Genomic DNA, 25,439 nt, shown 5'->3' on the forward strand with positions numbered 1-25,439 from the left:
GTGGGGCGTGGTCCGGAAGTCAGGAAAAACCGGAAAGGAGGGGGTGGGGTGGTGACGTACCGGGTAGCGTCGAGCCACGGGGCGTGGTCAAGGCGGCGGCCCCTAGAGGAGGCGAGGGACTGTGTGCTCGTGGCCCCGTCCTGGAGCGGCGAGAATCCGGAGTTTCCAGAGATGTGAAGCAGCAAAAGCAGGTGCCCTTCTCCAGTCCGGCGGGTGGAGGTGGCCCTCCAGCAACTGGAACGCAAAGCCTCTGCACGCTGGTCCTTCCTGAGCCTCTTGGGAAATGAGTTCTTCCCTGGTCCAAGCTGAGAAGGGAGGGAAAGTGTTAAACCTGACACTGGTTTCACACTCAGTGTTTTAGATGTTATTCTTTAGGTTTGTCATTTCCCATTCACGTTGGTGACGCCACAAGTCCGTATCGCTAACCAGATCCTGCTCAAAAACCACAGGCTTCTGACAGCCTCCTAGTGGACGCTTTCACCTGGAAGTCCTGCAGACCCCTCACAATTCAATCGTTAAAAGCTGGTTTCACGCTTTCATTAGGACCCCTATCTTACTACCACCTCTGCCCCATTTGGTAAAACTGGGCAGTTGGCCAAGGCAAAAGGAAGAGCTCTGGGCTTCCCTGGTGGCGCAGTGGTTGAGTCCGCCTGCCGATGCAGGGGACACGGGTTCGTGTCCCGGTCCGGGAAGATCCCACATGCTATGGAGCGGCTGGGCCCGTGAGCCATGGCCGCTGAGCCTGCGCGTCTGGAGCCTGTGCTCTGCAACGGGCGAGGCCACAACAGTGAGAGGCCCGCGTACCGCAAAAAAAAAAGAAAATAGCTCATGTTGAAAAGGCTGTGGAGAAAGAGGTCCTACTGTATAGCCTCCCCGGTGGGATGATGAATTAGTAGTCTTTTATTAGGACAGTCTATCAAAAAGCCTTATAATTTGTATATGCTCTTTAAACTTGGCCATTTCACTTTTAGAAATTTGTCTGAAAAAATCAAAGGAATCAAAACAAAGATATATAGGTAATGTTGTTTATGACAGCAAACAATACAGCAAGTAAGATAAACGTCCAACAATAGATTTCTAGTATATTCACATTATAGAATGATATATGGTTAAAAAATACATGTGGATGTGTGTAATGAATACTTGCAGATGCAGGAAGATATTATCAAATAAAAAAAGCAGTTTGGCTGGTGGCGCGGTGGTTGAGAGTCCGCCTGCCGATGGAGGGGACACGGGTTCGTACCCCGGTCCGGGAGGATCCCACATGCCGCGGAGCGGCTGGGCCCGTGAGCCATGGCCGCTGAGCTTGTGCGTCCGGAGCCTGTGCTCTGCAACGGGAGAGGCCACAACAGTGAGAGGCCCGCATACCGGTTAAAAAAAAAAAAAAAAGTTTGGTTAAAAATTAGTATGTCCAATATAAGCCCATTTTTGTTTCATTAAGATAAAAAGAAAAATACCCCACAAGTGCAGCATGTGTGTAAGATTCTCAGCCTAGGTGTGCCTCCCTCTGTCCAACCTTCCTAAAACTCAGCCCATTCTGTTAAGACCACACTGATTGATGTGGGACTCATCCCTGCGGTCAACAACAGGGAAGCAGCCAGGATTATTTCCTGCAGATGTGGTAGAACTATCAGAATTCCATTCTCAGCAACACAGTAATTATGATCCTCTTCAAATGGAAAGGCAGGGGTGCGATGAAGAACTCATCATGGAAATTATCCAGGCCCAGTCATTTCCAAGGCCCCCATCTAGTGGCAATGGAACTTCTTGAGATAACTCTAAATTTCAGCATAGTTTAAACATCCTTCAAGCAGTGAGAATGTGTGTTGTTTTCCCCAGTGCTGGAGGCTGCAAACTTTTTCTGTCAAGGGCCAGAGAGGACGAATCTCCAGCTTGCTGTCTGTTGCCCTGAGTATGGCTGTGTTCCAATAAAATTCTACTTATGGACACTGAAATTTGGATTTCATATACCTTTCACATATTATGAATTTTTTTTAACCATTTAAAACTGTAAAAACCATCCTTAGCTTTGCAGGCCATACAAAACAGGTAGCAGGTCACAGCTTGTGGACCCCTGTGCCAGCCTCATGAAGGAGGTGCAGCCAGCACCTAGCACAGGACCTAACAAATAGAAGATGCTCCATAAATGTTTATTGAATGAGTTGAATGGAGATTACCAGCTAAGCTCCATGATGCCTCAGATGTAAAAACGTAGAAAAACAAACACCCTCAAACGAACATTTACAATGCAGTTTCCATATACTTCTTTCATTAATATACTTAATGTTTTACAACATTTACATTTTTCATTTATTTTCTAACAGCTTTGGCACTTTTATGGAATACAATGGATTTCCCTAAGTGGAGCCCTACTTTATAAAAGTACATATACAGGGTACGGCCTATAATGGTTTAATTTGTGATTATTTCCCGGGAACCAGTCAGGTCCAAGGTCAGAGACCTTACACAGAGAGGAGCCTGGGAGAGCAGACAACAGAACACTAAGCTCACTGATGTGACATTTTATCTTCACGTGGAGACTTCCATGTGATTTAAACTTCTTTTTGCTTATCTTCTAGATCAGGGGTCCCCAACCCCAGGCCACGGACCGCTAGCAGTCCGTGGCCTGTTAGGAACCAGGCCGCACAGCAGGTGGTGAAGGGTGGGTGAGCGAGCGAAGCTTCATCTGTATTTACAGCTGCTCCCCATCGCTCGTATTATCGCCTGAGCTCCGCCTCCTGTCAGATCAGCGGTGGCATTAGATTCTCACAGGAGTGCGAACCCTACTGCGCATGCGAGGGATCTAGGTTGCGCGCTCCTTATGAGAATCTAATGCCTGGTGATCTGAGGTGGAGCTGAGGCGGTGATGCTAGCGCTGGGGAGCGGCTGCAGATACAGATTATCCTTAGCAGAGAGGTTTGACTGCATAATCAACTGCTTGCAGACTCGTATCAAAACCCTATCAGTGAGTGGCAAGTGACAAGCTGCATCTGTAATAATAATAGAAATAAAGTGCACAATTAATGTAATGTGCTTGAATTTTAATCCATGACATCAAACGTTACCCAAGACACAGTTAACACATTGTGTAAGAAAATAAAATGTAATGATCAAATTCAATTTTGTAAATATTTCCATGGCACAAAGAGATTTCCCTCAGATCCAACCTTGTGATTGTATCTTTCTGAGAACTATACCATAGTAGTAAACCAGGAAGAAAACAAGTAAAGCTTAAAATTACTGTCACAGATGTACTGTTTACTAATTCAAAGAACACTGAGTTCATTCATTCACTGAATTCATTTTATTCATTAATAAATTCCCTTAGGTAGAATAAATGCAATACTCCATGCTTGTGAAATAGTGGTTTCTTCCAGTATAATCAGGAAACGGATCAATACTTAGGACACGAGGAAACTTCCATTTTAATCACATCAACATTGCTACTTCTTAGGTTCTGGCATTATCCATGTAGAAAAGTACTTTTTCTTGAGGCAACAGCAAATTAATGGTGCCGATATGAAATATGACAAATCCAATGGCGTCAGCATTGCTTGAGGAATTTTCAGAAATTTAGGTGAATAAAACTATAACCACAAATAAAAGATGGTTGGTTATGTCCTCTTTTCAGAAGAGTGAAAAGCTCTTAAGCTTTCTTGATCTTCTGCAGAATAGCAAGAACATATAAGCTTCCTTCAAATGTTTTAAGGTTGAACATTACAGTTATATTAATAATTTTGGAATTTAGCCTCATTGAATGAAATTTCAAAACTAAGTAACTGATAAAAAGCTGTTAAATTTGGCTAGGAATTATAAACTCTTAAAAGATAATTTTCAAGATACATGCCTCAGACAACATAAGTGTAAAATTCATTTTTACATCCTTCTTGATAATACCTGGCTTCCCAAATTCACAGAAACAAATATGTAAATAATGAAATCAGAAGTTCTCATATTCAAAGGATGGGGCCTCTTCCCTTTTCACAACTCATCAGGTTCTCATGTGCCAAAAATGTTGAAAATGCACACATCCAAACACAGTCTCAGCCCAGAGGAACACATGTCCCTGAACTTTCACACCTCTGAAGAGAGGAGATGGGGAATATACATGATCCCTCCTTGCCATGTGATGTTAACTATTTGTGTGTGTGTGTGTGTGTGTGTATATATATATATATATACACACACACACATATATATATACACACATATATATACATATAGATACACACATATATATAGATACACACACACATATATATATGTCAGGTTTGCTTTATGAGATTATCAGGATAAAATAAAGGGTTAGATTTTCACCTTCTATTATGCTACCTGGTACAATGATACCCAAAGTAGGTAGAGTACTACCAAGAGATTACACAGTGATTGGTAAAATGGCCTAAAATAATTAGGCTCTTTATTTATAATTCCCTTTTAAAAGTTGTCATTTGACAATAGCTTCAATTTATAACAGCAGATAAAAGAAAGTGAGGTGCCAGGCTATATTAATCAAAATAGTCCAAGATAAAAGTACAAAACCTGAAAATAACTTCAGTGAACTAGACATTTAGAAAGTTACAATTATTAAAACTCTGAATAAAAAGGTCTTGAGAACAGGTCGATCTCAAAACAATATTTTACAATCTTTGGAAAAAATTGGCAGATTTCAAATAACTTGAAGTATGATTTACAGATTTCATACAGCCTGGGTTTTTAAAAAATGTTTTTCCTGCAGTGCTGCTTTGATTTAAAGTGTCTCATATTAAATTTACCAATAATTGCTTCTTTATGCTGAAATAAAACTCTGTTTATTCATTAATTTCCTGTATATCCCGTCTGGTTTCGAAAGCAGTTCTTCGTGTTTCCCACACTCGGTGATCTTCCCCCGGTCAAGGACAGCTACCATATTGGCATTCTTAATGGTGGACAGACGATGGGCGATGATGAACACCGTCCTTCCTTCCATCAGTCGATCCAGAGCTTGCTGAACGAGGTACTCGTTTTCAGCATCCAGTGCACTGAATAGGGGAGCCCACAGGAAAGCAAAGACGTCAGGGCCACGCACACTGTTCACGCGTGTATTTCCTGGTACACGTACACTGGCCCCTCATTAGCAGCCAATTTTCACTATGATCAAAATTGCAACTTCTTGGGTCAACTATATTTTATATTACAAAGTTACTATAAAAAAAAGAAGCTTTGGACCCTTGATCTCCATAGAACTACTGCCATGTAAGTTAAAAGCATTTTGCACAGTTGCTGATTGGTGATCAGGGATTCATCACAAATGTCTGAATTGAAACTAGAACCCTCAACTCATGACTCGGCCTGCTCACTGCCTCCCAACTGTCACGATTAATTCAGACCCCGTGACTTTACAGTGTAAGGCATTCTCAGCCGTATCACTTGAAGTACAGAATAAAAGTTTGTGATAGTGATAGAGGAAGAATTTAGTTTAATCCAATTACACATTAAGATAGCCTCACCTGGTTGCTTCATCTAGGAGAAGAATTCTGGGATTCTGAAGAAGGAAAAACATTAAAAGGAAAAGAAAACATAATTTTATTAGAAAAACACAAACTCTCAGTAATAAAATGCAATAAAGTGCTGATACGTGATACAACATGGACGACCCTTGAAAACACTCTGCTGAGCGAGAGGAACCAGACACGGAAGTCCACCTCGTGTGCGATTCCACTTAGAGGAAATGTCCACAACAGGCAGCTCTGCAGGGGCAGAGTCGTTACCTGGGACTGGGGTCAATGGGGAAATAGGCAGGGTGGTGTGTGGATGCTATTTTGGGGGTGATGAAAATGTTCTAAAATTGATAATGGTGATGGATGCACAACTCTGAGTACACTGAACTGTACGCTTTCCATGGGTGAACTGTAGAGTGTGTGAATTCTATCACAATAAAGCTGCTACAAAAGAAGAAAAACAAACTCATAAGTGTCTGAGATCACATGATCTCACACAAAAACCATGACCACAGTGATCAATGAATCGGATATTCTTCATAGTGCAGCTTTAACCTGCTGGTGAATCAACCAACGGTATGAAGTGGGGCTCTAAAGTGAGTCAGATGGAGTCTAGACTCTCAAGGTCCTGCTTGTAGTTTAGCTAGGAGTAGTACACACAGAACTGAGAAACACATGAATTCTAGCTTTGTCTAGGAATCCATCCGTAAGAAATGAAAACACGCCCACACAAAAGCTCCCACACGGTTCATTCGGAGCAGTGCTATTCACAACAGCCCTAAACCACAAGCAATCCAGAAGTTCATTAACACTTGGGTGATAAACAAATTGTGGTCTGTCCATACAAAGGAATGGAAAGGAATAAAGTACTGATATAGGCTACAACATGGAGGAGCCTCAAAAACTATACTACTGAAAGAGGCTGGAAGCAGAAGACTGTATCTTGTCTGATTCCATTTATCTGAAATGTCCAGAAAGGCAAATCTAGACGAACAGAAAGTAGATTAGTGGCAGGCTGGGGCTGGGAAGGCAGAAAGGCTGCAAAAGGGTATCAGGGTGATAGAAATGTTCTAAAATTGGATTGTGTGATGGGTGCACAACTCTGTAAATTTACTAAAAGTCACTGAAAAGTACATTTAAAACTGGTCAATTTTATGATATGTAAATCATGCTTCAATAAAGCTGTTTTTTTAAAAAAAATCACCTATAAATCTGAGGAGAATAGTTATATAACAAAGGAGAAGGCCATCATTTCCTAAAAAAATACAGTGTCTATGACTTTCAGCTTTTCCCTCTCCTCTTAGGAGCCTTGTATAAGTATTTCAAGTCTGTACTATTCAGTTCAGCAGGTGATTACAGATTATACAAGTAAGCATACTTGTATTATTTTGGTATTTTGATAAAATCACTACTCTACCAGTTAGACTGTGTGCTTAATTTTATTATTTTTTTGTACTGCAGTGTAGTTGATGGACCATGCTGCACAGCAAAGTGACTCAGTTACACACACAGGGACATTCTTCTTTTAAATATTCTGTATGCTTCTTGATGGAAGATCCGTGTGTTAAACTGTTCTCCCTCTGGCTCCTAATACTCAGGAAACACTTGCTGAATTTGGACCACAGGTACTCAGTGGAATTCCCAACTCATCTTTCACCACAACTGTCCACCATATACCCACCCGCCCCTTCCCAAGAAAAGGGAAGAAGAAGAAAAGTTGCACATTACAAATTACAAGGTCCCTGATTAAGAACAATGCCAACCCCCGCCGAGAGGCTTCCGGCTTACCTTAAGCAGAGCACGGGCAATTGCAATTCGCTGTTTCTGCCCACCTGACAATGACAATATATACATTTTAAAATTGAACGCCTTAACAAAAATTCTTGGTAATAGGCTTTTCTGATGAGCCATGTGGCAATTTGAAGGTAGTTTCTCCCAGTCATAGTTGAGACAGATGCGAGAACAGAAACCTACGTTTTAAATATTATAATGTTTCCTCATCTATCTCAAGATTAATAATAACAATAATTATTATCATGGCTAACATTGAGGAATTCCTACGTCCCAGGCATTTCCTAAATGCATTACATGTATTATTTCATTTCATCTCAAAAACAAGCCTTTGAAGTAGATCCTATAATGATTCTCTTTTTACAGGTGAAGAGCTGAGGCACAAATACCCTGTGAGAGGCCTCACAGCTGGTCAGTGGCAGAGCCGAGGTCTGAACAGTGTTGTGTGCTTTTAACCACACACGTGCTGTGCCCCGCCAGAGGGCACCTCTTGGAGCAGGAAACGAACAGGAAACTCGAGGAAGTTAGAGGTTTCAGAGCAGTACGTGAGATGGACAGGAGCGAAAAGGAGCTGGGACTGGTAACTCCACTGTCCGCCCAGAACACTACTCCATACTTCCACTCTCACGCTGTTTTCTTTTTCCTGCCCCAGGGAACAACCGACACACGCGGTACTTTGTGCGTGTATGAAAATGGGGGCAACAGACAGACCATACCATGCTAGCCAGCCCCCTTTGTAAAACTCAAATTCGACTAAACGCCAGGGGGTGGTGTGGGGGAAGGGGGAGGGACGGACAGATGATACTTCCCCTCCTCGCCCCTGTTGCACCCCACCCTCTCCTTCCCCCCAGGGACGCTCTCCTAAGTTATAACTGGTGAAGTCTCAGCGCAGGACTCAACTCACTCCTCCCAACTTAGTTCATGTTAGGAAACTCAATTCCACTTTTGGTGACGAAAACATTCCTTTTTGGTTGATGTTACTGGCTGAACCTACTCATTATTTCATCTGAGACAAGTTAATCATTTAAACTGAAATGGGTGGTGCTGCTAAAAGCTGCCCTCAACCAGGCAACCCCACCCTCACGAGGAGGGAAGGAGGAAAAACCCTTCCTTTCCCAGTTCTCTGGTTGGTGGGGGTCTGAGTGCTTGGTGTAGGTCAGCAGAGCGGCCAGCAAGGGCTCTGGTCAGCTCTGAAAACCCCAGTGCCAATGCACACACGGGGGGGGGCCTTCCTCCAGGGTAGACTGTGACCTTTGGTTATTTCACTGGAGATGGAGCTTGAGCATCCTGGTCAAAGGGAAGGACATGCAGCACCTGTTCCAAGCGAGCAGGTGCTGTGCTCATGGGACAGAGCACAGGTAGCTCCCAACCCCACCCCTCCATCTCGGTAATTTCACCACCAGCAGCTTACACTGGAGTCCTGCCCAAGGACACGTCTGTTCCAGCGACACAGTAGTGGTTCTACTCCCGGAACTTCTCCAATCTATCAAAACCCCGGAACTTCTCCAATCTATCAAAACCCCGGAACTTCCCCAATCTATCAAAAAACATTTTTTCATCTACTGCCTATCATTGAAACAAATCATACACAACAAACTTAAAACGTTTTTGTGTTAAACTGTCTGCAGTCTAGGTTCAAGCAAACGGTTTAGCACTGGAAGGACTCCTGCCCCCACCCAACCCGGCAGCTTCACTCTGACGTGGAGGCCTCTACCCCCTGCTCGCACACATCCCGTGACAGAGCTCGTCGTGAAAGTAAGTACAGTTGAATATTTGTAATAAAAAAAAAAAAAGTCGGTGTTTCACCAAAGATTTACTCCTCTATCCATTGGTCCCACTTCTGTACTTGAAAGCAAAAGAACTGTTTTCTCTTTCCCTCCTGGAAACACCGCCCCCAAAGGCGATCTGACCTGCGGGGTGAGCCGATACCATGGGCCAGATGGTGCCACAGCCCTGCGAGCCCCCATTCGTCCAGGACGGGGCAGAGCGGACTCCACCTGGGCCAGGTCTGGACCAGGGCCTGTCTGTGCACAGCCTCACGCTGAGAATGCTTTTTATGTTTTAAAGGAGTCGTTAAAAAATAATAATAAGACTGTGACAGAGACCACGTGTGACGCACAAACCTAAATCATCTACCCTCTGGTCCTTTACAGAAAAGTTTGTAAGTCCTGGGTCTACACGTAACCTACGAAGTGAGGGATAAGGAGCCCCTTCAGCTGCACGTCTGCCCTGATGCAGTCTCTGCCTCCCTGGACAAATCATCCTGCCATCCGCGGTATCTGTCTTATTTTGTACAATTTTCAAGGATCTCGAGTTACAAAACGTATCTTTTCTGGGACGAGAGAAAGCTGCTGTGGCTGAGTACTACCCAGTGGGACACCAGTGGGAATCTGGAAACATCTCTGGGGTAGAAAGTGAAAGGAACTGGGGAGTTGTCCACATACAAAAGAGATGTGAGAAAACGAAAAAGGTTAATTTCATAAACTCTAAGGACAAGAGCCTAATTAGAAAATAACACTGCGACAGGAAGTGTTTAGAGAGTGTTTGCTGCAAAGGGGTAACAAAAAGGTACCTGAGAGGAGAACGCCCTTTTCTCCAACCACAGTGTTGAACCCTTGAGGGAAATGTCGGATGAAAGCAGCTGCATTGGCTACACCAGCCACTTTCTCTACCTGCTCGGCCGTCACCGAGGAAGGGTCGTCTGCACCATAGGCAATGTTCTCCGCAATTGAGCAAGAAAACAAAATTGGTTCCTGCACATTGGAAATAAAACGTATTTACTGCAAATTGCAACAGTCTAGTAAATACAGTGGAGCTTAGTACAATACTTACAGCTAAGACACTAAACGGTTCCCAGAGAATATATACTGTTTTTCTGGTTCATTCTCCATAAATATACCCCATGGGCGATTAAAAAATTCATGCATTAGCACAAGCAGGACTGCCTTTATCACCTGTAGGTCCCCCACTGCAGGACACAGGGTCCCACAGTAGCCACCTGCAAGCGTCCGGCATACAGCAGGCGCTCTGTAAATGCAAGTTCCCCTCCCCGAGGAGGACCCTGAGCCCGTCTGCATTCTCCAGCTGCCTGCCTTCCAAGGGCAATGGGAGAATCCATTTATATCACTTTTTGATATACACACAGAGCAGAAGGGAACGTGGCATTTGGACAGAGCTATTCTGTGGAATAATGCTAAAAAGCAAATGAACTCCCAGCTTCTTTCTCCCTCCCTAATAAGGCTGTGGCACTGCCGTTACCCTTGCACCACCGAGCCAAGCCCCCCGTCGCTGCCCCCCACCAATGGAGTGGTGCTGAGGGAAGGCTCATTAGAGGAAGAGGCTCAGCAGTCGGGGTGCTTGGGTTTGCCTGCTGTGCACGAAGCTTGGTGATAAAAATACCAATAGCTGTGTCAAAACTCCCCTGCACCGAGTGGTCCTGTGAAAACAGCCTCATCAAAGACACCGCATTCCATCAAGGTTCTTGAAATCTGCAGCCTCTTTGCAAGGAGACCCTGGCTCTGGCTACAACCTTTGCTTGCTTGTCTCAGAAACCCATTATGCAAAACAGTAGACGGGCTAGCAATGAAAATGAGAATTGAGGAAGAGCCAGAAGCAGCTAAACAGTTGTATCTTTTTTTTCTCCCCAATCTTCTAGACTATCTGCATTACAAAGTAATGCCAGTTCCCAGCTTCTGATAAAGTCAACGCTTTGAGTGGTTAAAATGTTTAAAGTCTTCAGGAAACAGCACTATTTACAAACCTAAACAACCTGCCCTGGAGACTGGTTTCATACATCTAGAAAACTTCCATTCCTTTTCTTTTGAAAGGTTCAAGACCAAGAAAAAAGCAAATGACAAAAGCAATTTTAAAAGAAAATGTAATAAAAATGGAGCCCTCTCCTCCTACCTGACTCACTGTCCCAATCCTGGATCTCAGCCAGACTGGATTTAGCTGACGGATGTCACGGCCATCAAGACTGATCGTTCCTTGCAGAGAAGAAGGAAAGAGTCACTGAGTGTCATGGGGCCAATGACTCATGTAAACACAGAAAGGCTCTGGTGTGAAAATTCTAGACTCAGTTTTTTAAAGATCAGATACTCAAAATCTCCAAACAGAATCTAAAACCAACGTATTTTAGGGAATTTCAGAGCTAAAAGGGACTTTTCTGGATTGTCCATGCCTACTATCTCCCTGCAGTGGTTAGATGACTAAGCCCACCCAGCTCATCCATCCGGCTCGCCTTCCCGAGTAAGCACAGCTGGAGAGTCTGCTGTCTGCAGCTAACGCTCTGACACGGTGGCAGGGTGTTTCAACAGTCAGATGTAACGCTGTGACCTCAGCTGACAGAATTACCTCTACACCTTGAGGGAACGCAATCATGCTTCCCGATGACAATGACAGTGACCAACACAAGAAATCCCATTCCTTCTCAGTTAGGTGTGTGGCATTATACAAGCCAGCTGTAAACTTTCATAAACCTACAAAAACCTGAGGTCTTGACTTAAAAAGTGTAAGTGTTCTATAGGCTACACAAGGCAGGAATGTAAGTGTAGTTGCTTTTCTCCTTGATTTATTCACCGTGATGAAGAAACTAGAGACTTATTATTTTGACTTGATTTGTATCCCACTCACCAGGATTTTTCTAAACTCAGAATTTTACAGCAAGTAGAGGGTAAACCAAGGCAGTGATTCCAGAGGCAAACAGTGTAGTAATACCCATTTTAATGCACCTGGTGGTTCTGTGGGTCAGGATCTGTGAGTCAGATAATTACCTGGCACATAGCCAGCTCTCACACTGTTGTAGCCAAAAAGACCATAAGACATACTCTTCAAATTCACGGTTTTATTTTATACAGACAATTGTTTTCTTGCTGAGAAATACCATTCTTTTTTTTTTAAATATTTATTTAATTTTACTTTGGCTGCGTTGGGTCTTAGTTGCGGCATGCGGACTCTCAGTTGCGGCATGCATGTGCGATCTAGTTCCCTGACCAGGGATCGAACCTGGGCCCTCTGCATTGGGAGCGCAGAGTCTTAGCCACTGGACCACCAGGGAAGTCCCCATCATTGTTTTCTTAATCCAAAAACAGACTATCTTCTCCGAGCTCTGATACAAAGTGTGTGGTGATGGATGTTAACGCGACACGCTGTGGTGATCATTTCACAGTATATACACATATGGAATCATTACGCTCTACACCTGAAACTAATATGTTGTAGGTCAACTGTATATTTTAAAAAGATATAAAGAAGTAAAATAATGTGTTCTTTGCTCTGAAAGCTGCTATAATCCAGTTAAAAATTTTTTTAAAAAACCTGAATGAGAAAAATCCGTAAGAAAATCTCTACTACCGCAAGCAAGCTTCAATGGAGCAGCGGCCCAGAAGTGAATCAGTGACGGCCACGTGCCGTGTCTGCACACCAGCCCCAGGCAGGAGGACCGCAGGGCTTCAGGGAGAGCCCGGGCTCCTGCACAAGCTCAGGGCCGGCACAGAGTGGCATGTACTCATGGTGCTGCCGTGGCCGGTGGTGCTCAGCAGCCCCGAGGCACCTTCTCGGAGCCCCTCTCCCGGTGGAGGAAGCACCACACGGGAGATGAGGAGGTGGGGTTCAGGAAGTCACTCTGGACCTGAGTGGCGAACACAAGATATACAACGTGCCTGATGGGCCCTCTGTGTGAGCTGCCATAGCCCGAAAGTGAATCCTCTGTTTGGGACTTCCTTGCTGGGAACAAACCCTCTGTGTTCAGAACTCGCGCACTGCACGGCCCCTGCGTAACCTGACCCTCTCTGGGGGCTCAGGAGAGGCCTCCCGTCCTACAATGTGCTCAGCCACTCACCAGCGCTGGCGTCGTACAACCTCAGCAGGAGAGAAATCACTGTTGATTTGCCAGAACCACTTGGGCCAACCAGCGCTGTGATGGATCCTGCTGGGATAGAAAGGCTGAAATCCTGGAATATGGGCACCTCTGGGCGAGCTGGATAGGCGAAATGCACGTTCTTGAACTCCAAAGCGCCCTGGAAGCTCTTCTCGTTTAAAATGGCCCCCTCTGCAAGGGAAGATGGAGCTCCAATCACTCAGGGCAAAGCTCAGGCTCACAGCGGAGCCCAGTGCCCGCCTGTCTGACTGCAGACGCGGCCCAGCATGGCGAGTCCTGGAGTCTGGGCTCTTCCCGGGCAAGTCAGGAGGCCTCCGACCAGCGCTTCCCTGAACCCGCTCTGCATCGGCAGTACAACCATACGCCCGCCACCTTGCTGGAGCCTCGCAGCCCTGAGAGGTAGAAGTCCCCATCCCAGTCTTACTGACGGGACGCAGAGGTGAAGAGGGGCCAGCCTGCCCGTGCCAACCGAGCCGCGGATGGAGCTCCCAGCCCGGGAGCCATCCGGGCGAGCCCAGTGGCCTTCTCCCTGTATGCCGCCTCTGCGGTTCCCTTGTCTAGGGTTTACCTCACCTTCTCTAAATCAATGTTTTCAGAGGATGATGATGAACAGGCGGGCGCTGCACAACAGCCCCGGAGCTAGAGGGGGGTCAGAGGTCTGCTCTGTCCTGTGTAACCTTGCTCCTGACTTGGGAGAAGGGGCTCAGTCTCTCCCAGCCTGTCATAGTGGAGAATACTGGGCGTTCACTGCTGACCTGGGGCCAACTGCCAGTACCTAGGGATCAGCGAGCAGCTGGCAGTGGCTGCCGCTCCCAGCCCCGTCCCCCGACCCCTTGGCTGGCTGGCCCAGGCTTCCCGGGAAGCAGCTGATGAAGGAGACAGCTCCAGCCAATTAGCACCAGCACCCTCCACCCCACCCCCGAAGCCAGGCAACTCAGAGGCTTTTATACGTGTGATCCCTCTTCCTGCCTCCCTCCCCCTGCCCACACAAACGTCAAAAGCACCAAGGGAGACGAGTCTAGGCACTGGCCGGGCCCTCCCTATCTGCACCCCTGAGCTGCACTCACTTCTACCCTGCTGTCTGTGATAGCAAATCGCCTGCAGGGAGGTAAACAGTGGCTGCCCACTTTGTGGTCAGTCCCCACGCCTCCAGGGACGCCCTGGGGCCCCAGGACAGCGCCCAGCAGCTGTGCTTCCTCACCGCCCACCCCGCTGACGGCCCTGTCCCTGCCCCATGCAAGGGACAGCGTCCCGCTCCAGCTCGTCCATCCCAAGTGGGGCAGGCAGCTGGTGTCACGGTCCGAAACCACATTTGTTTAATCCCAGCCAAGAGGAGCAAACCCATTCCAGACCCACCATTGAAAGGAAGCTCCGGTTCTCTCTCGAGGAGCTCCCAGAGGCGGCCCCCGGCACCCAGGCCCTTCATCAGCTCTGAGTAGAAGGAGCTCAGACCTGGGTGAGAAGCAAAGGCACACGTCTATCACTGGTACCAGGAAACGGCCCTCTGCTACTCCCGCACCTCTGGGAACAGTGACCACAACCTGCTGTTAATACAGAATCTGATTTGAAGCAGCTACCTGGGAATCCATCAGAGTTCCCTCAGTCTCATACCCTTGTGTTCCTTCAGTTTCTCCTCCTCCAATTTCATTATTTCTAATAAGAATTTAATGTTTGGTCAGATCAGGGAATTTATAAATACATATAGTCATACTAATCAACCACTGAATTAAAATCACAATGTTAGGGCTTCCCTGGTGGCGCAGTGGTTGAGAGTCCACCTGCCGATAGCCGGGGACATGGGTTCGTGCCCCGGTCCGGGAAGATCCCACATGCCACGGAGTGGCTGCGCCTGTGAGCGGTGGCCGCTGAGCCTGCGTGTCCAGAGCCTGTGCTCCGCAACGGGAGAGGCCACAGCAGTGAGAGGTCCGCGTACCGCAAAGAAAAAAAACAAAAAACAAATCACAATGTTACATAAAAGTCTACCTACTCAAAAACATAGCAATATAAATAAAATATAATGCTTATCCCATACTTATAAGGAACTTAAGGTACCCCAATCTTCATTTAAAAGACATATCCACATAATCAAACCCTCCTTTCAGACACTCAACAAATACAACTTTTACCAGGCTAAAAACTGAAAAGAAATTTGGCAATGTTAAATACTCCAACCTCTTCTTTTTTTTTTTTTTTGCGGTACGCGGGCCTCTCACTGTTGTGTCCTCCCCCGTTGCAGAGCACAGGCTCCGGACGCGCAGGCTCAGCAGCCATGGCTCAGGGGCCCAGCCGCTCCGCGGCATGTGGGATCCTCCCGGACCGGGGTACGAACCCGTGTCCCCTGCATCAGCAGGCGGACTCTCAACCACTGCGCCACCAGGGAAGCCCCCAACCTCTTCTTAAAGCCACCTTTGAACTATGATTTAATTAATGATTTAAACTCCAAGTACACTCCATGTCAACTGCCAGAACATATACTTGTAACACTTTCCCTCAGTAATGATGCTGAAAAAATGCAATTCAAATATTCTGTCTAAGGTATACGGTTATTTATACAAGATACGGTGGATTAAAACCTTCAGGTTAAATTAAGAATGCATTGGTCAGAAACAGAGCCACATACATATAGTCAGTTGATCTTTGACAAATGAGCAAATGCAGTTCAATGAAGAAAGGGTAGACTTTTCAACAAATGGTGCTGGAACAACCAGACATCCATGTGCAAAAAAAGATTCAGGACACAGACCTTACACCTTTCACAAAAATTAACTCAAAGTGGTCTAAACGTAAAACGCCAAACTATAAAACTCTGAGAAGATAACATAAGAGAAAAACATATATGACCTTGTGTTCAGCAATGACTTTTTAAGTATCATATCAAAAGCACAATCCACGAAAGAAAAAAATAAGGAAGTTAGAGTTCATTAAAATTAAAAACTTCTGCTCTGTGAAGGACACTGTCAAGAGAATGAGAAGATGGGCCACAGTCTGGGAGAAATTATTTGCAAAAGACACATCTGACAAAGGACTGGTATCCAAAATACAGTAGTTCCCCCCTATCCGCGGGGGATACGTTCCAAAACCCCCGTGGATGCCTGAAACCATGGTGCCCCATATATACTACAGCTGACCCTTGAGCAACACAGGGGTTAGGGGCGCCAACCCCCTCGCATGTGAAAATCCATGTATAACTTTGTAGCAGGCCCTCTGTAACTGCATCCGTGGATTGTGTAGTACTACAGTACATACTTATTGAAAAAAAATCTGTATAAGTGGACCCTCACAGTTCAAACCCGTGTTGTTCAAGGGTCAACTGTATTTTTTTCCTACATACACATACTTAAAGTTTAATTTATAAAGTAAGAGAGTAACATTAATAATAAAATAGAATTATAACAATATACTGTAACAAGTCATGTGAACATGGTCTCTCTCAAAGTATCTTGTACAAATTAAATGCCTTTTCCAACTTAACTAAGCAGTGTGGTGTAACTTTTGCAGTTTGAGGTGGGACAGCAACACCAGCATGAATTTCTTTTCCCTTCTTCACAATTTCATGACCAGAAGACTCATTCTTACCATAGAGCTCAGTAACCTCAGCATATGATTTTTTCTCTTTCTTTAAGAAATCAAGAACTTTCACCCTTTCACTTAAAGGAAGCACTTCATGGCTTCTCTTTGGCATATCTGAATTGCCAGCATCACCACTCATGCAGTTTGGGGCCATTATTAAGTGAAACTAGAGTCACGTCAATACAAGCACTGCAGTACTACACAGTGCATCTGATCACTGAGACGGCTACCAAAAGACTAACGGGTGGGATGCGCTGGACAAGGGGATGGCCCGTGTCCCAGGCAGGAGGCAGGACAACGTGAGATTTCATCATGCTACTCAGAATGGTGTGCAATTTAACATTTATGACTTATTTCTGGAATTTTCCATTTAATATTTTCAGACTGCAGTTGACAAGTAACTGAAACTACAGAAAGTGAAACCGAGGATAAGGGGAGCCTATTGTATACAAAGAATTCTTAAAACTCAACAATAACAAGCAGCCAATTAAAAAATGGACAAACAGACATCTCACCAAAGAAGATACACCCATGGCAGATAAATATATAAAAGGATACTCTGCATCACGTCACCAGGGAAAAAAGCAAATTATGACAACAACGAATCTATCAGAACAGCAAAAATCCGAAATCCTAACACCACCAAATGCTGGTGAGGACGTGGAGCAACAGGAACTCCCATTCTGGGCTGGTGGGAGCGCACAGTGGTGCAGCCACTTTGGAAGAATGTCTGGCGATTTCTCACAACACTAAACATACTGTTACCGCATGCAATCTAGCAATCGTACTCCTTCGTGTTTACCCAAAGGAGAAGAAAACTTAGATCCACACAAAAACCTGCACACAAATGTCTACAGCAGCTTTATTCATAATTGCCAAAACTTGGAAGCAACAAAGATGTCCTTTCAATGGATAAACTCTGGTCCATCCAGACAACATTAAAAAGAAAAGAGCTACTGAGCCATGAGAAGACATGGAGGGACCTTCAATGCCTACTACTAAGTGAAGGAAGCTAAGGTGCAAAGGCTCCACACTGCATGATTTCAACAACACGACATCTGGAAAAGGCAAAACTGTGGAGACAGTAAAAAAATCAGTGGTTGCCAGGGGCTGGTGGGAAGGAAGGATGAATAGGCAGAGCACAGAGGATTTTTAGGGTAGTGACACTACTCTGTATGATACTACAGTGGTGGATCCATGCCCTTATACATTTGTCCAGACCCACAGAACGTACAACACTACGAGTGACCCCCTAAGGTAGACTCTGGACTTCGGTGATAACGTGTCGGTGTATGTTCATCGATTATAACAAATGCACCATCTGGTGGGGGATGCTGATAAATAGGGGAGTCTGTGCATGGGGGGCGGGGGGTCTATGGGACTCTCTGTACTTTCTGCTCAACTTTGTTGTGAACCTAAAACTCCTCCTTTTTTTTTGGCTGCGTTGGGTCTTCGTTGCTGCACGCAGGCTTTCTCTAGTTGTGGTGAGCGGGGGCTACTCTTGGTTGTGGTGCGCAGGCTTCTCATTGCAGTGGCTTCTCTTGTTGCAGAGCATGGGCTCTAGAGCTCAGGCTCAGTAGTTGTGGCACGTGGGCTCAGTAGTTGTGGCTCACAGGCTCTAGAGCACAGGCTCAGGAGTTGTGGCACACGGGCTTAGCTGCTCTGTGGCATGTGGGATCTTCCCGGACCAGGGCTCGAACCAGTGTCCCCTGCATTGGCAGGCGGATTCTTAACCACTGTGCCACCAGGGAAGCCCCTAAAACTGCTCTTTTAAGAAGTCTATTAATTGGAAAGAAGGAAGGAAGGAAGGAAAAGTCAAGGGAAAGAGTTGGAAGTAGTTCACAACATAGTAAAGAGTTTAGACTCTGGAAAACAGAAACAAAGACAAAATGGCCCTGGATAAACAAAATGTGGTCTATCCATACAATCGAATATTATTCAACCACAAAAAGGAATGAAGTACATGCTACAATGTGGGTGAACTCTGAAAACATGCGAAGGGAAAGAAGCCAAACACACAAGGCCACAAACCATGTAATTCCATTCACGTGAAATATCCGGAATAAGTAAATACATACAGATAGGAAGCAAACTGGTTGCTAGGGGCTGGGGAGGGGGGTGTAGACTGCTTGATGAGTATGGGCTTTTCTTCGAGGTGAGGAAAATACTTTGGAACTAAACAGAGGTAGGGGTTGCACAACACTGAGTGTACTAAATGCCACTGAGCTGTACATTTAAAAATGAGTAAGTCTGTGTTACGTGAATTTCACCTCAATAAAAATGTAAGAAAAAAAGATATTGGGTTTGATAGGAAGATGTAAGAGCCTTCTCTGGTATAAAAGAAACAAGCATGTTTTCCTTCAAATAGCACCTCTGACCCTCTCACAACAGAAAATAAATGTAGAATTTACTGTGGGTTTTTTTTCTTTTCAGTAAAATCTATTCTAAGCAGGAACCAACATATAAAAATTCTGATTTATTTAATAAATAAAACAGAATTTCTTGATTGCAGATTCATTACGGAATCACGCTAAACAGTGAGCGTCACAAAAACATTTAAAACCCAACTCAACCTGTAACAGGTCCCTACAGTCCCGCCCACACTTCACTCCTCTCTCCACCTCCACACGGCAGGAACCATCAACCAGAGCCATGGGGTGGCCTGTGGCTCAGGAGGCCGAGCCCCCCGAAATCTCAAGCACAGACAAAGCCTCAGCAGCACGTCTGTGACCAGGGGAGGTAACTGACTCCCAGGGGACGGGAACTGTGTTTCCAACCAATTTCTGTGCAAGACACAGCTATGAACCTGGGACAAAAGATAGGGCAGCAGAACACCCCAAAACAGAGGTAGTGTCTATCAGGTTAAGTACTATGGAAAAAAGGAGGTGTCAGCAGAGGGACTAAGAAAGATCAAGACAAATGTGGCAGAAAACGCAAGATTGGGGGGGGCAGGAGGAAAGCTGACAGCGGTCAAGCGTGGACCGTGCACAGGAAGGCCACAGAGAGGGAAGGTGGCGGCAGACAAGTCCGCTCTGAGGTGGGACAAAAGGCTGAAAGGAACCCACCCACACGGGTGTGCGAGCCTACAGCCCAACAGGCCCAACCCAAGAGACGGAGAGAAAAGAGAAACACTGTCATTGCTCTGTCCTCCTGAACTGGCCCTCTCGCATCCCAAGTCACTCAGCACCCGGAAGTGTCTTGATCAGGTTTGTCTTCAAGACCAGCCAGAGGAACTAAAATGCTATTTTTAAAGGGGTCTCTGGAAATCTCGGTCCAGAAAACATCCTCACTTGCCTGCAGATGTCTAAGGAAAAGCCTATACCTTTAACCAGTAGAAAACCCTGAAACCCTGAAAACAAGAGTGTTGGGCTGAGGTGACCCCTATGGGATACCTGAGCTCCTTGAACCAGACTTCAGTGTTTATCTAACCTTTCCATCTCTTTTCAAAGAGAAGAAGGAAAACAAAAAGCAGGAAATCATCTGCTCCCAGTTGGCTGGGGCCTCAGGAAAGCTACGGAAAAGAAAACCTCGCAGACTCCATGGATCTTGCTTCCCTTCACTCAGAAGTAGACGATGAAAGCTCATCGGAGAGACTCTTGACAAAAGCAAGCAACTGTGCTTCATGTACTTTATCGCTTATATTTGTGATTGTTCACTAGTTTTGAACATGGCTGACTTTGTACAGAAGGAACTTCACTCCCCACCAGTGACTTGCCCATCATGGAAGCATCACCACCAGAGGACGGGGGTTCCTGTACATGCCTGTTCACACCACCCTTCCTCCCCAGCATCCATCCTACGGTGAAAGGGAACAGGCTGCCCTACATGCAGCTGGAAAGAGCTCCAGTGAGACCCGGAGCTCCACCAGCTACGGGGGGCCTGCAAAACCCTGGAAATTCCAGACCCCAGGGAGGATCCCACTTGTATCTTTGCTCTTTCTTTCAAAGTCAAGTTGGAGTAACATTCTAGGAGAGGTTTTTGCAGTTAGTTAATTGATGAGAGGTGGAGTAATGGGAAAGTTAAGTTTTCATTTCAGAAACTATAACCCTATTTTTGATTTGTAAACCCCCAAGCCTATTTAAATTATATACCTCCAATGCTTAATCCAACCCAGAAAGCATACATTAGGAAGGAAGAGAGTTCACCCACTGTCATGTGGGCATTGCCCATCAGCAATCCTCCTTTGTACAGGACGGAAAGCACGATCAGGTTCCCAGAGAGCCCGGTCTGTTAAGGGAAGAAAACACAGAAGTCAGGTGGGGACCAAAGTCGCCAAATGCAAAAAGCATTCACATGGCCTATAATTCCCTTTATGCATTTCACCATCAAGCAAGATTTTTCCAAAATACTAAATAAGTTTTAATCTGAATTTAAAAATACTTTTGTAATATCACAATATTGAAGGAAATAATCTCATTAACACAGAAACCTAAACACTAAGTCACCCGTCAGATTCCTATTTTACTCAGTCTAATCAATTTGCAAAGGAGAAAAATGATAGTAAGGAGGCCTTCCCTAACTGGAGGAAATCAGTACACTGTACCGTGATGGGCTGGGCAGGCTGCACTGAGAAGCTAGAGCCCTGCATCTTGCTCACCTGCCCTGACCTGCGTTAGGTGTGTGGTCTCTGTAAGCGCTGCCTCCTTGGGCCTTCCTATCCGTTAAGTCACGGCTGTTACTGAATCACCTCTAACGTTCTAATATGTCTGAACATATTATGCATTTGCCATCATGGTGATTTTCTAGTTCGGTGTCCTACCCGAGTTCATTGTGATCAACGTGATCAATTTTCTTATACTTCCTTCTTGAAATACACCGAGATTATTTTGGTTAATCTCAGTGGGTCTCAAACTGCCTGCATCAGAATGACCTGGGGCTAAATCACGGATTGCCAGCCCCATCCCAAGAGTTTCCAATTCAGGACATCCTGAGTGGAGCTGAGAATCTGCGTGCCTAACCAGTTCCCAGGTGAAGCTGACATGCCTGGTCTGAACCACACTCAGAATCAGTGCCCAATCCCACCCTGTCTGGGTCTCACCACCTTTCCTTTAATTACATTTACTTGTTTTCCTCCTCCTTCACAAAAATATTTTAAGGATGGTAATTCTTACTCTTGAGGGAGAAGCATTTTCTATGTATGGCAAGATTCACAGAATAAAAACCCCTCCCAATCATAACGTCTACCCTTTCCACTCTTTCCAAAGTGATCTACTTACTGCTCCAAAGAAACCAGCCCGAGCAAGTGCCTCTTTCCTTGCTAACTGCATCACATGGTCCACTTTGCTGGTGTATTTCTCTATCTCAGTCATTTCTTTCCCAAAAGCTCGAACAGTTCTTATATTTCCAATACGTTCCTCAGCTAGCTGGGAGAAATAATACATATATTTCGAGGGAGGCAAAATTAAAATGTGGTTCTCATTTTTAAGATACTATCAATAGAAAGCTGCTCATGATATGCAACTAAGTCAAAAATAGATTACAAAGCAGAGTATATGATAAACAATCCTGTTTTTGGAAACAAATATATATCTATACATAGACACATATATATAGGTAGATAAAGAGATAAATGGGAAGGTAGGTAGATAGATAAAGAAATATATTTTACATAGTGCAAAAGACAGATGAAAAGGATAGACTCCAAAATGTTAATAACATTCATTCTGAGAGCTAGAATTATGCATGTTATTTTTTCTCTTTATATTCTCAAAATTTTAGTTTCAAAATATGCATGGTTTTGTGACATGAAAATATAAGTTATTTTTAATTTTTAAAAAAGACAATACTGGATAGCATTACAAAGCTACCTTTATTAATTAATGAAGGACAGAGTATCATCAGAAACTATTTTCAGAATATAATTAGCTTTTTCGTCCTATAAGAAATAGTGACAGTAAGAAGTTCACACAATGTACAGTCAAGTGGGCCCAACGCTGAGGTGTGGGTACTAATCTAGTCTAGAAGGCAGAGTACTTTGTGTTGCTAAGATCCGGGGGGCTAATGTAAGGAAAAGGAAGTACTCTTTTGAAAAGCTTCAGCACATCCCTTAGGGTCTGCCCACCGATACCCTGGCTCTGAGTTCATTCAAGTGGAGACCACACCAGGGAGGGGCCTTTACCTGAGTGGCTTGTGCCAGGGAGTCCTGAGTGACTTTGGTCAGTTTCCGTAGGTATCGGCCATAAAGCACAGCAAGGACGGATATTGGAGGCACCACACTCAAAACAAAAGTGGCCAGATTAGGGGAGACAAAAAACTGTCAAAAACAAAAGCCAAAAGGTATTGTGTTACACAGAGTAGCAAGACATTCTCACTGCCCGCTCTAAGTGTGTGTGTGTGTGTTGAAATTAACAGGCAGGCTCAAAGGTGCTGTCTCAAAATCGTATGTCCAGTTTTGGTAGAACTTTTCAAACATTTTCAATCTTCACAAAGCCCCATGAATATTCAGCCTGCCACACAGGAGTGACCGACAGAGAGCTGCTGAAGCAAGGGTGGGGCTCTTTTACCCTCCACTGCTGCACCACTACTGGCACAACGCAGGACCAGTGCTGCGTAAATCAGGCCACGCTGTTCACCGACAGAGAAGGGCGGCAGGATGTGAGCAGAGGAAGGAGGCCGCCTTCTGCTCCACGCTGGCCAGATCACACCAGGAGTTCTGCATTCAGGTCCAGATCAAGGGCTCTCAACAACCTGAGCAGTATCTCACTGAAATGACTCAGGCGGCAGCAAGACCAAAAATACCCACACCATATGACAGAGTTGAAAGAGGACTTGGCAGGGGGTGTAACAACCAAGTTAGAGCTGTTTCCGCGGCTCAGAGGACTAGAATCGCAGTCGGATGGATCTAGACTCAACAAAAGGCGGAGTCTCCTAACAACTGGAGTTGCTCGAAGGGGAAGTAACACAGTGGGGTTTTCCCGTAGCCAAGCCTGCAATTAGGTGATTGTATTTTAAATGGTACTAGCATCTCTTCGACAAATTATTAATTATAAAACAGTATCATCAGTACAAGGCTCTCCTAAAATGCTGAGGAAAAGCTGCAGACTGAAATGTAAAGTAAAGGACGAAGCATGCAATCATTCACTTATTTACTCATTGGTTGCCTAATGCTGTCATGCAGTGAACACTATTCTAGGCACCTGGGATATAACTGACCCACGTGGAGCTTCATCCAAGGGGACAGCAAAGGTGAGAGTCGGAGAGCAAACAGGAGAGAGAGAGAGAGAGAGAGAGAGAGAGAGAGAGAGAGAGAGAGAGAGAGAGAGAGACCACAGGGTCATGTGGTCTTGGAAGAGCAAGTACACAGAGGCCCCGAGGCAGCAATGAGCTCAGCACCTTGATCCATGGGACGACCCACCCTGAGCAGACAAGCAGACGCTGGGATGGCAGTGGCCACAGGACACATGCAGGGGCAGCGAGGCACCCAGGCAGGTCTCAGCACAGCCCAAGCAAGCCCTCTGCACGGGGGGCAGGAGCATCCCTTGGTGCCCCCCAGGCCCTGGGGACGGGCTCAGAACCCTCCCTCCCTGTGCTCCGGTTCCACGCTTAGAAATAACCTTCTGAAGGATATCGCAGGGTGCTGTCATACAAGGAGCGCTGGAGTATCAGGACACACATCTTAATGGTGGGAGGGAGACCCCCGAACGTAAATTACCAAACTGGCAGTATGGTACAGACATCACTAGGTTCTTGGGAGCAGGCTTACCATAGTCGGGTCCAGGGAGCCCATGAGAAACAAAGCACACAGGTCCCAGGGGATGCCCCCTTATGAGGCCCTGCTATGAGCTGAGTGTTTGTGTCCCCCCAAAATTCATATGCCTTTAGCCCCTATGGGGCTGGACTTGGAGATGGAGCCTCTAAGGAAGGAGTTAAGGTAAAATGAGGTTATAAGGGCGGGGGCCCTGATCTGATAGGATTCGGGTCCTTAAGAGAGGAGACACCAGCGAGTCAGCTCTCTCCCCACAGGCACAGAGGAAAGGCCTTGTGAATGAAGCTCACAGCGAGAGCATGGCTGCCCACAAGCCAAGAGAAGAGGCCTCAGAATGAACCTACGTTGTCAGCACCTTGATCTGGGATTCCCAGACTCCAGAACCATGGGAAATAAACTTCTGTTGTTTGAGCCCCCAGATGTGGTACTTTGCTATGCAGCTCAAGGTACTAAGGCTCCCTCCCTCTGATGAGCCACCTGCCCTACACTGGGACTCTCTTCACCTGCTACAAAAAGAGGTTCCCAGCTCTTCCTGAACCCTGGACTATTAATATCTGGAAATGGTGCTTTAGTTCAGGAGGGCCCTTCTCCCAGAGTTTTGCTTCTCTCTTGGCTGGGCATACATAAGATTTCAAAGCTGTCTTCCATTCTGTATGTCATATCTTACAGGCTCAACATATCCCTCTGCTCTGGACTGAATGCCCTGTGGGACACAGGACAGAAACCCAAGCTTTCCCACCTGTGAGAAAAGATCAGTCACCGTCCTCATTCTAGGGGTCTAGAACTGTGCTAAGATGACAGACAGCCTCTCACAGCTACTGAGCACCTGAAATGTGGCCAGTGTGCTGGGGAACTAAATCTTACATTTTATTTAGTTTTAATTAAAATTTAAATTTAAAAACTGATACTCCATTTCTATTTAGTTATTGGTAAAGTTTTAAGAATGTCTGGGAATTTGGGTATGTTAATATACTTTTTCAACCACAAATTTTATGAAATCTAAATACAGATCAGGTAT

At 45.4% G+C, this 25,439-nt stretch overlaps 1 protein-coding gene and 1 non-coding gene across 4 annotated transcripts in view; both read right to left on the reverse strand.

The window, feature by feature from the left end:
* Nucleotides 1-3,281: 3,281 nt before the first annotated feature.
* Nucleotides 3,282-25,439, reverse strand: part of ABCB10 (ATP binding cassette subfamily B member 10) — a 32,428-nt gene continuing 10,270 nt past the window's right edge. For 2 of the 3 annotated variants that reach the window (XM_032608266.1, XM_032608263.1), the window contains exons 4-13: nucleotides 22,835-22,969; nucleotides 21,933-22,079; nucleotides 20,808-20,943; nucleotides 14,503-14,598; nucleotides 13,108-13,317; nucleotides 11,175-11,254; nucleotides 9,841-10,021; nucleotides 7,266-7,309; nucleotides 5,487-5,521; nucleotides 3,282-5,018 (exon numbers count right to left, since the gene is read on the reverse strand). In XM_032608266.1, the coding sequence (XP_032464157.1) occupies nucleotides 4,787-5,018; nucleotides 5,487-5,521; nucleotides 7,266-7,309; nucleotides 9,841-10,021; nucleotides 11,175-11,254; nucleotides 13,108-13,317; nucleotides 14,503-14,598; nucleotides 20,808-20,943; nucleotides 21,933-22,079; nucleotides 22,835-22,969 (1,296 nt within the window). In that variant the 3' untranslated portion in view covers nucleotides 3,282-4,786. The remainder of the gene's footprint in view (nucleotides 5,019-5,486; nucleotides 5,522-7,265; nucleotides 7,310-9,840; nucleotides 10,022-11,174; nucleotides 11,255-13,107; nucleotides 13,318-14,502; nucleotides 14,599-20,807; nucleotides 20,944-21,932; nucleotides 22,080-22,834; nucleotides 22,970-25,439) is intronic. The other variant, XM_032608265.1, reaches the window with a different exon arrangement.
* TRNAG-CCC lies at nucleotides 12,252-12,324 on the reverse strand. Its single transcript has one exon. It is a non-coding gene; the product is annotated as a tRNA-Gly (tRNA).

The sequence above is a fragment of the Phocoena sinus genome, chromosome 16 (genome assembly GCF_008692025.1).
Source record: "Phocoena sinus isolate mPhoSin1 chromosome 16, mPhoSin1.pri, whole genome shotgun sequence".
In the NCBI taxonomy this organism is placed as follows: domain Eukaryota; kingdom Metazoa; phylum Chordata; class Mammalia; order Artiodactyla; family Phocoenidae; genus Phocoena; species Phocoena sinus.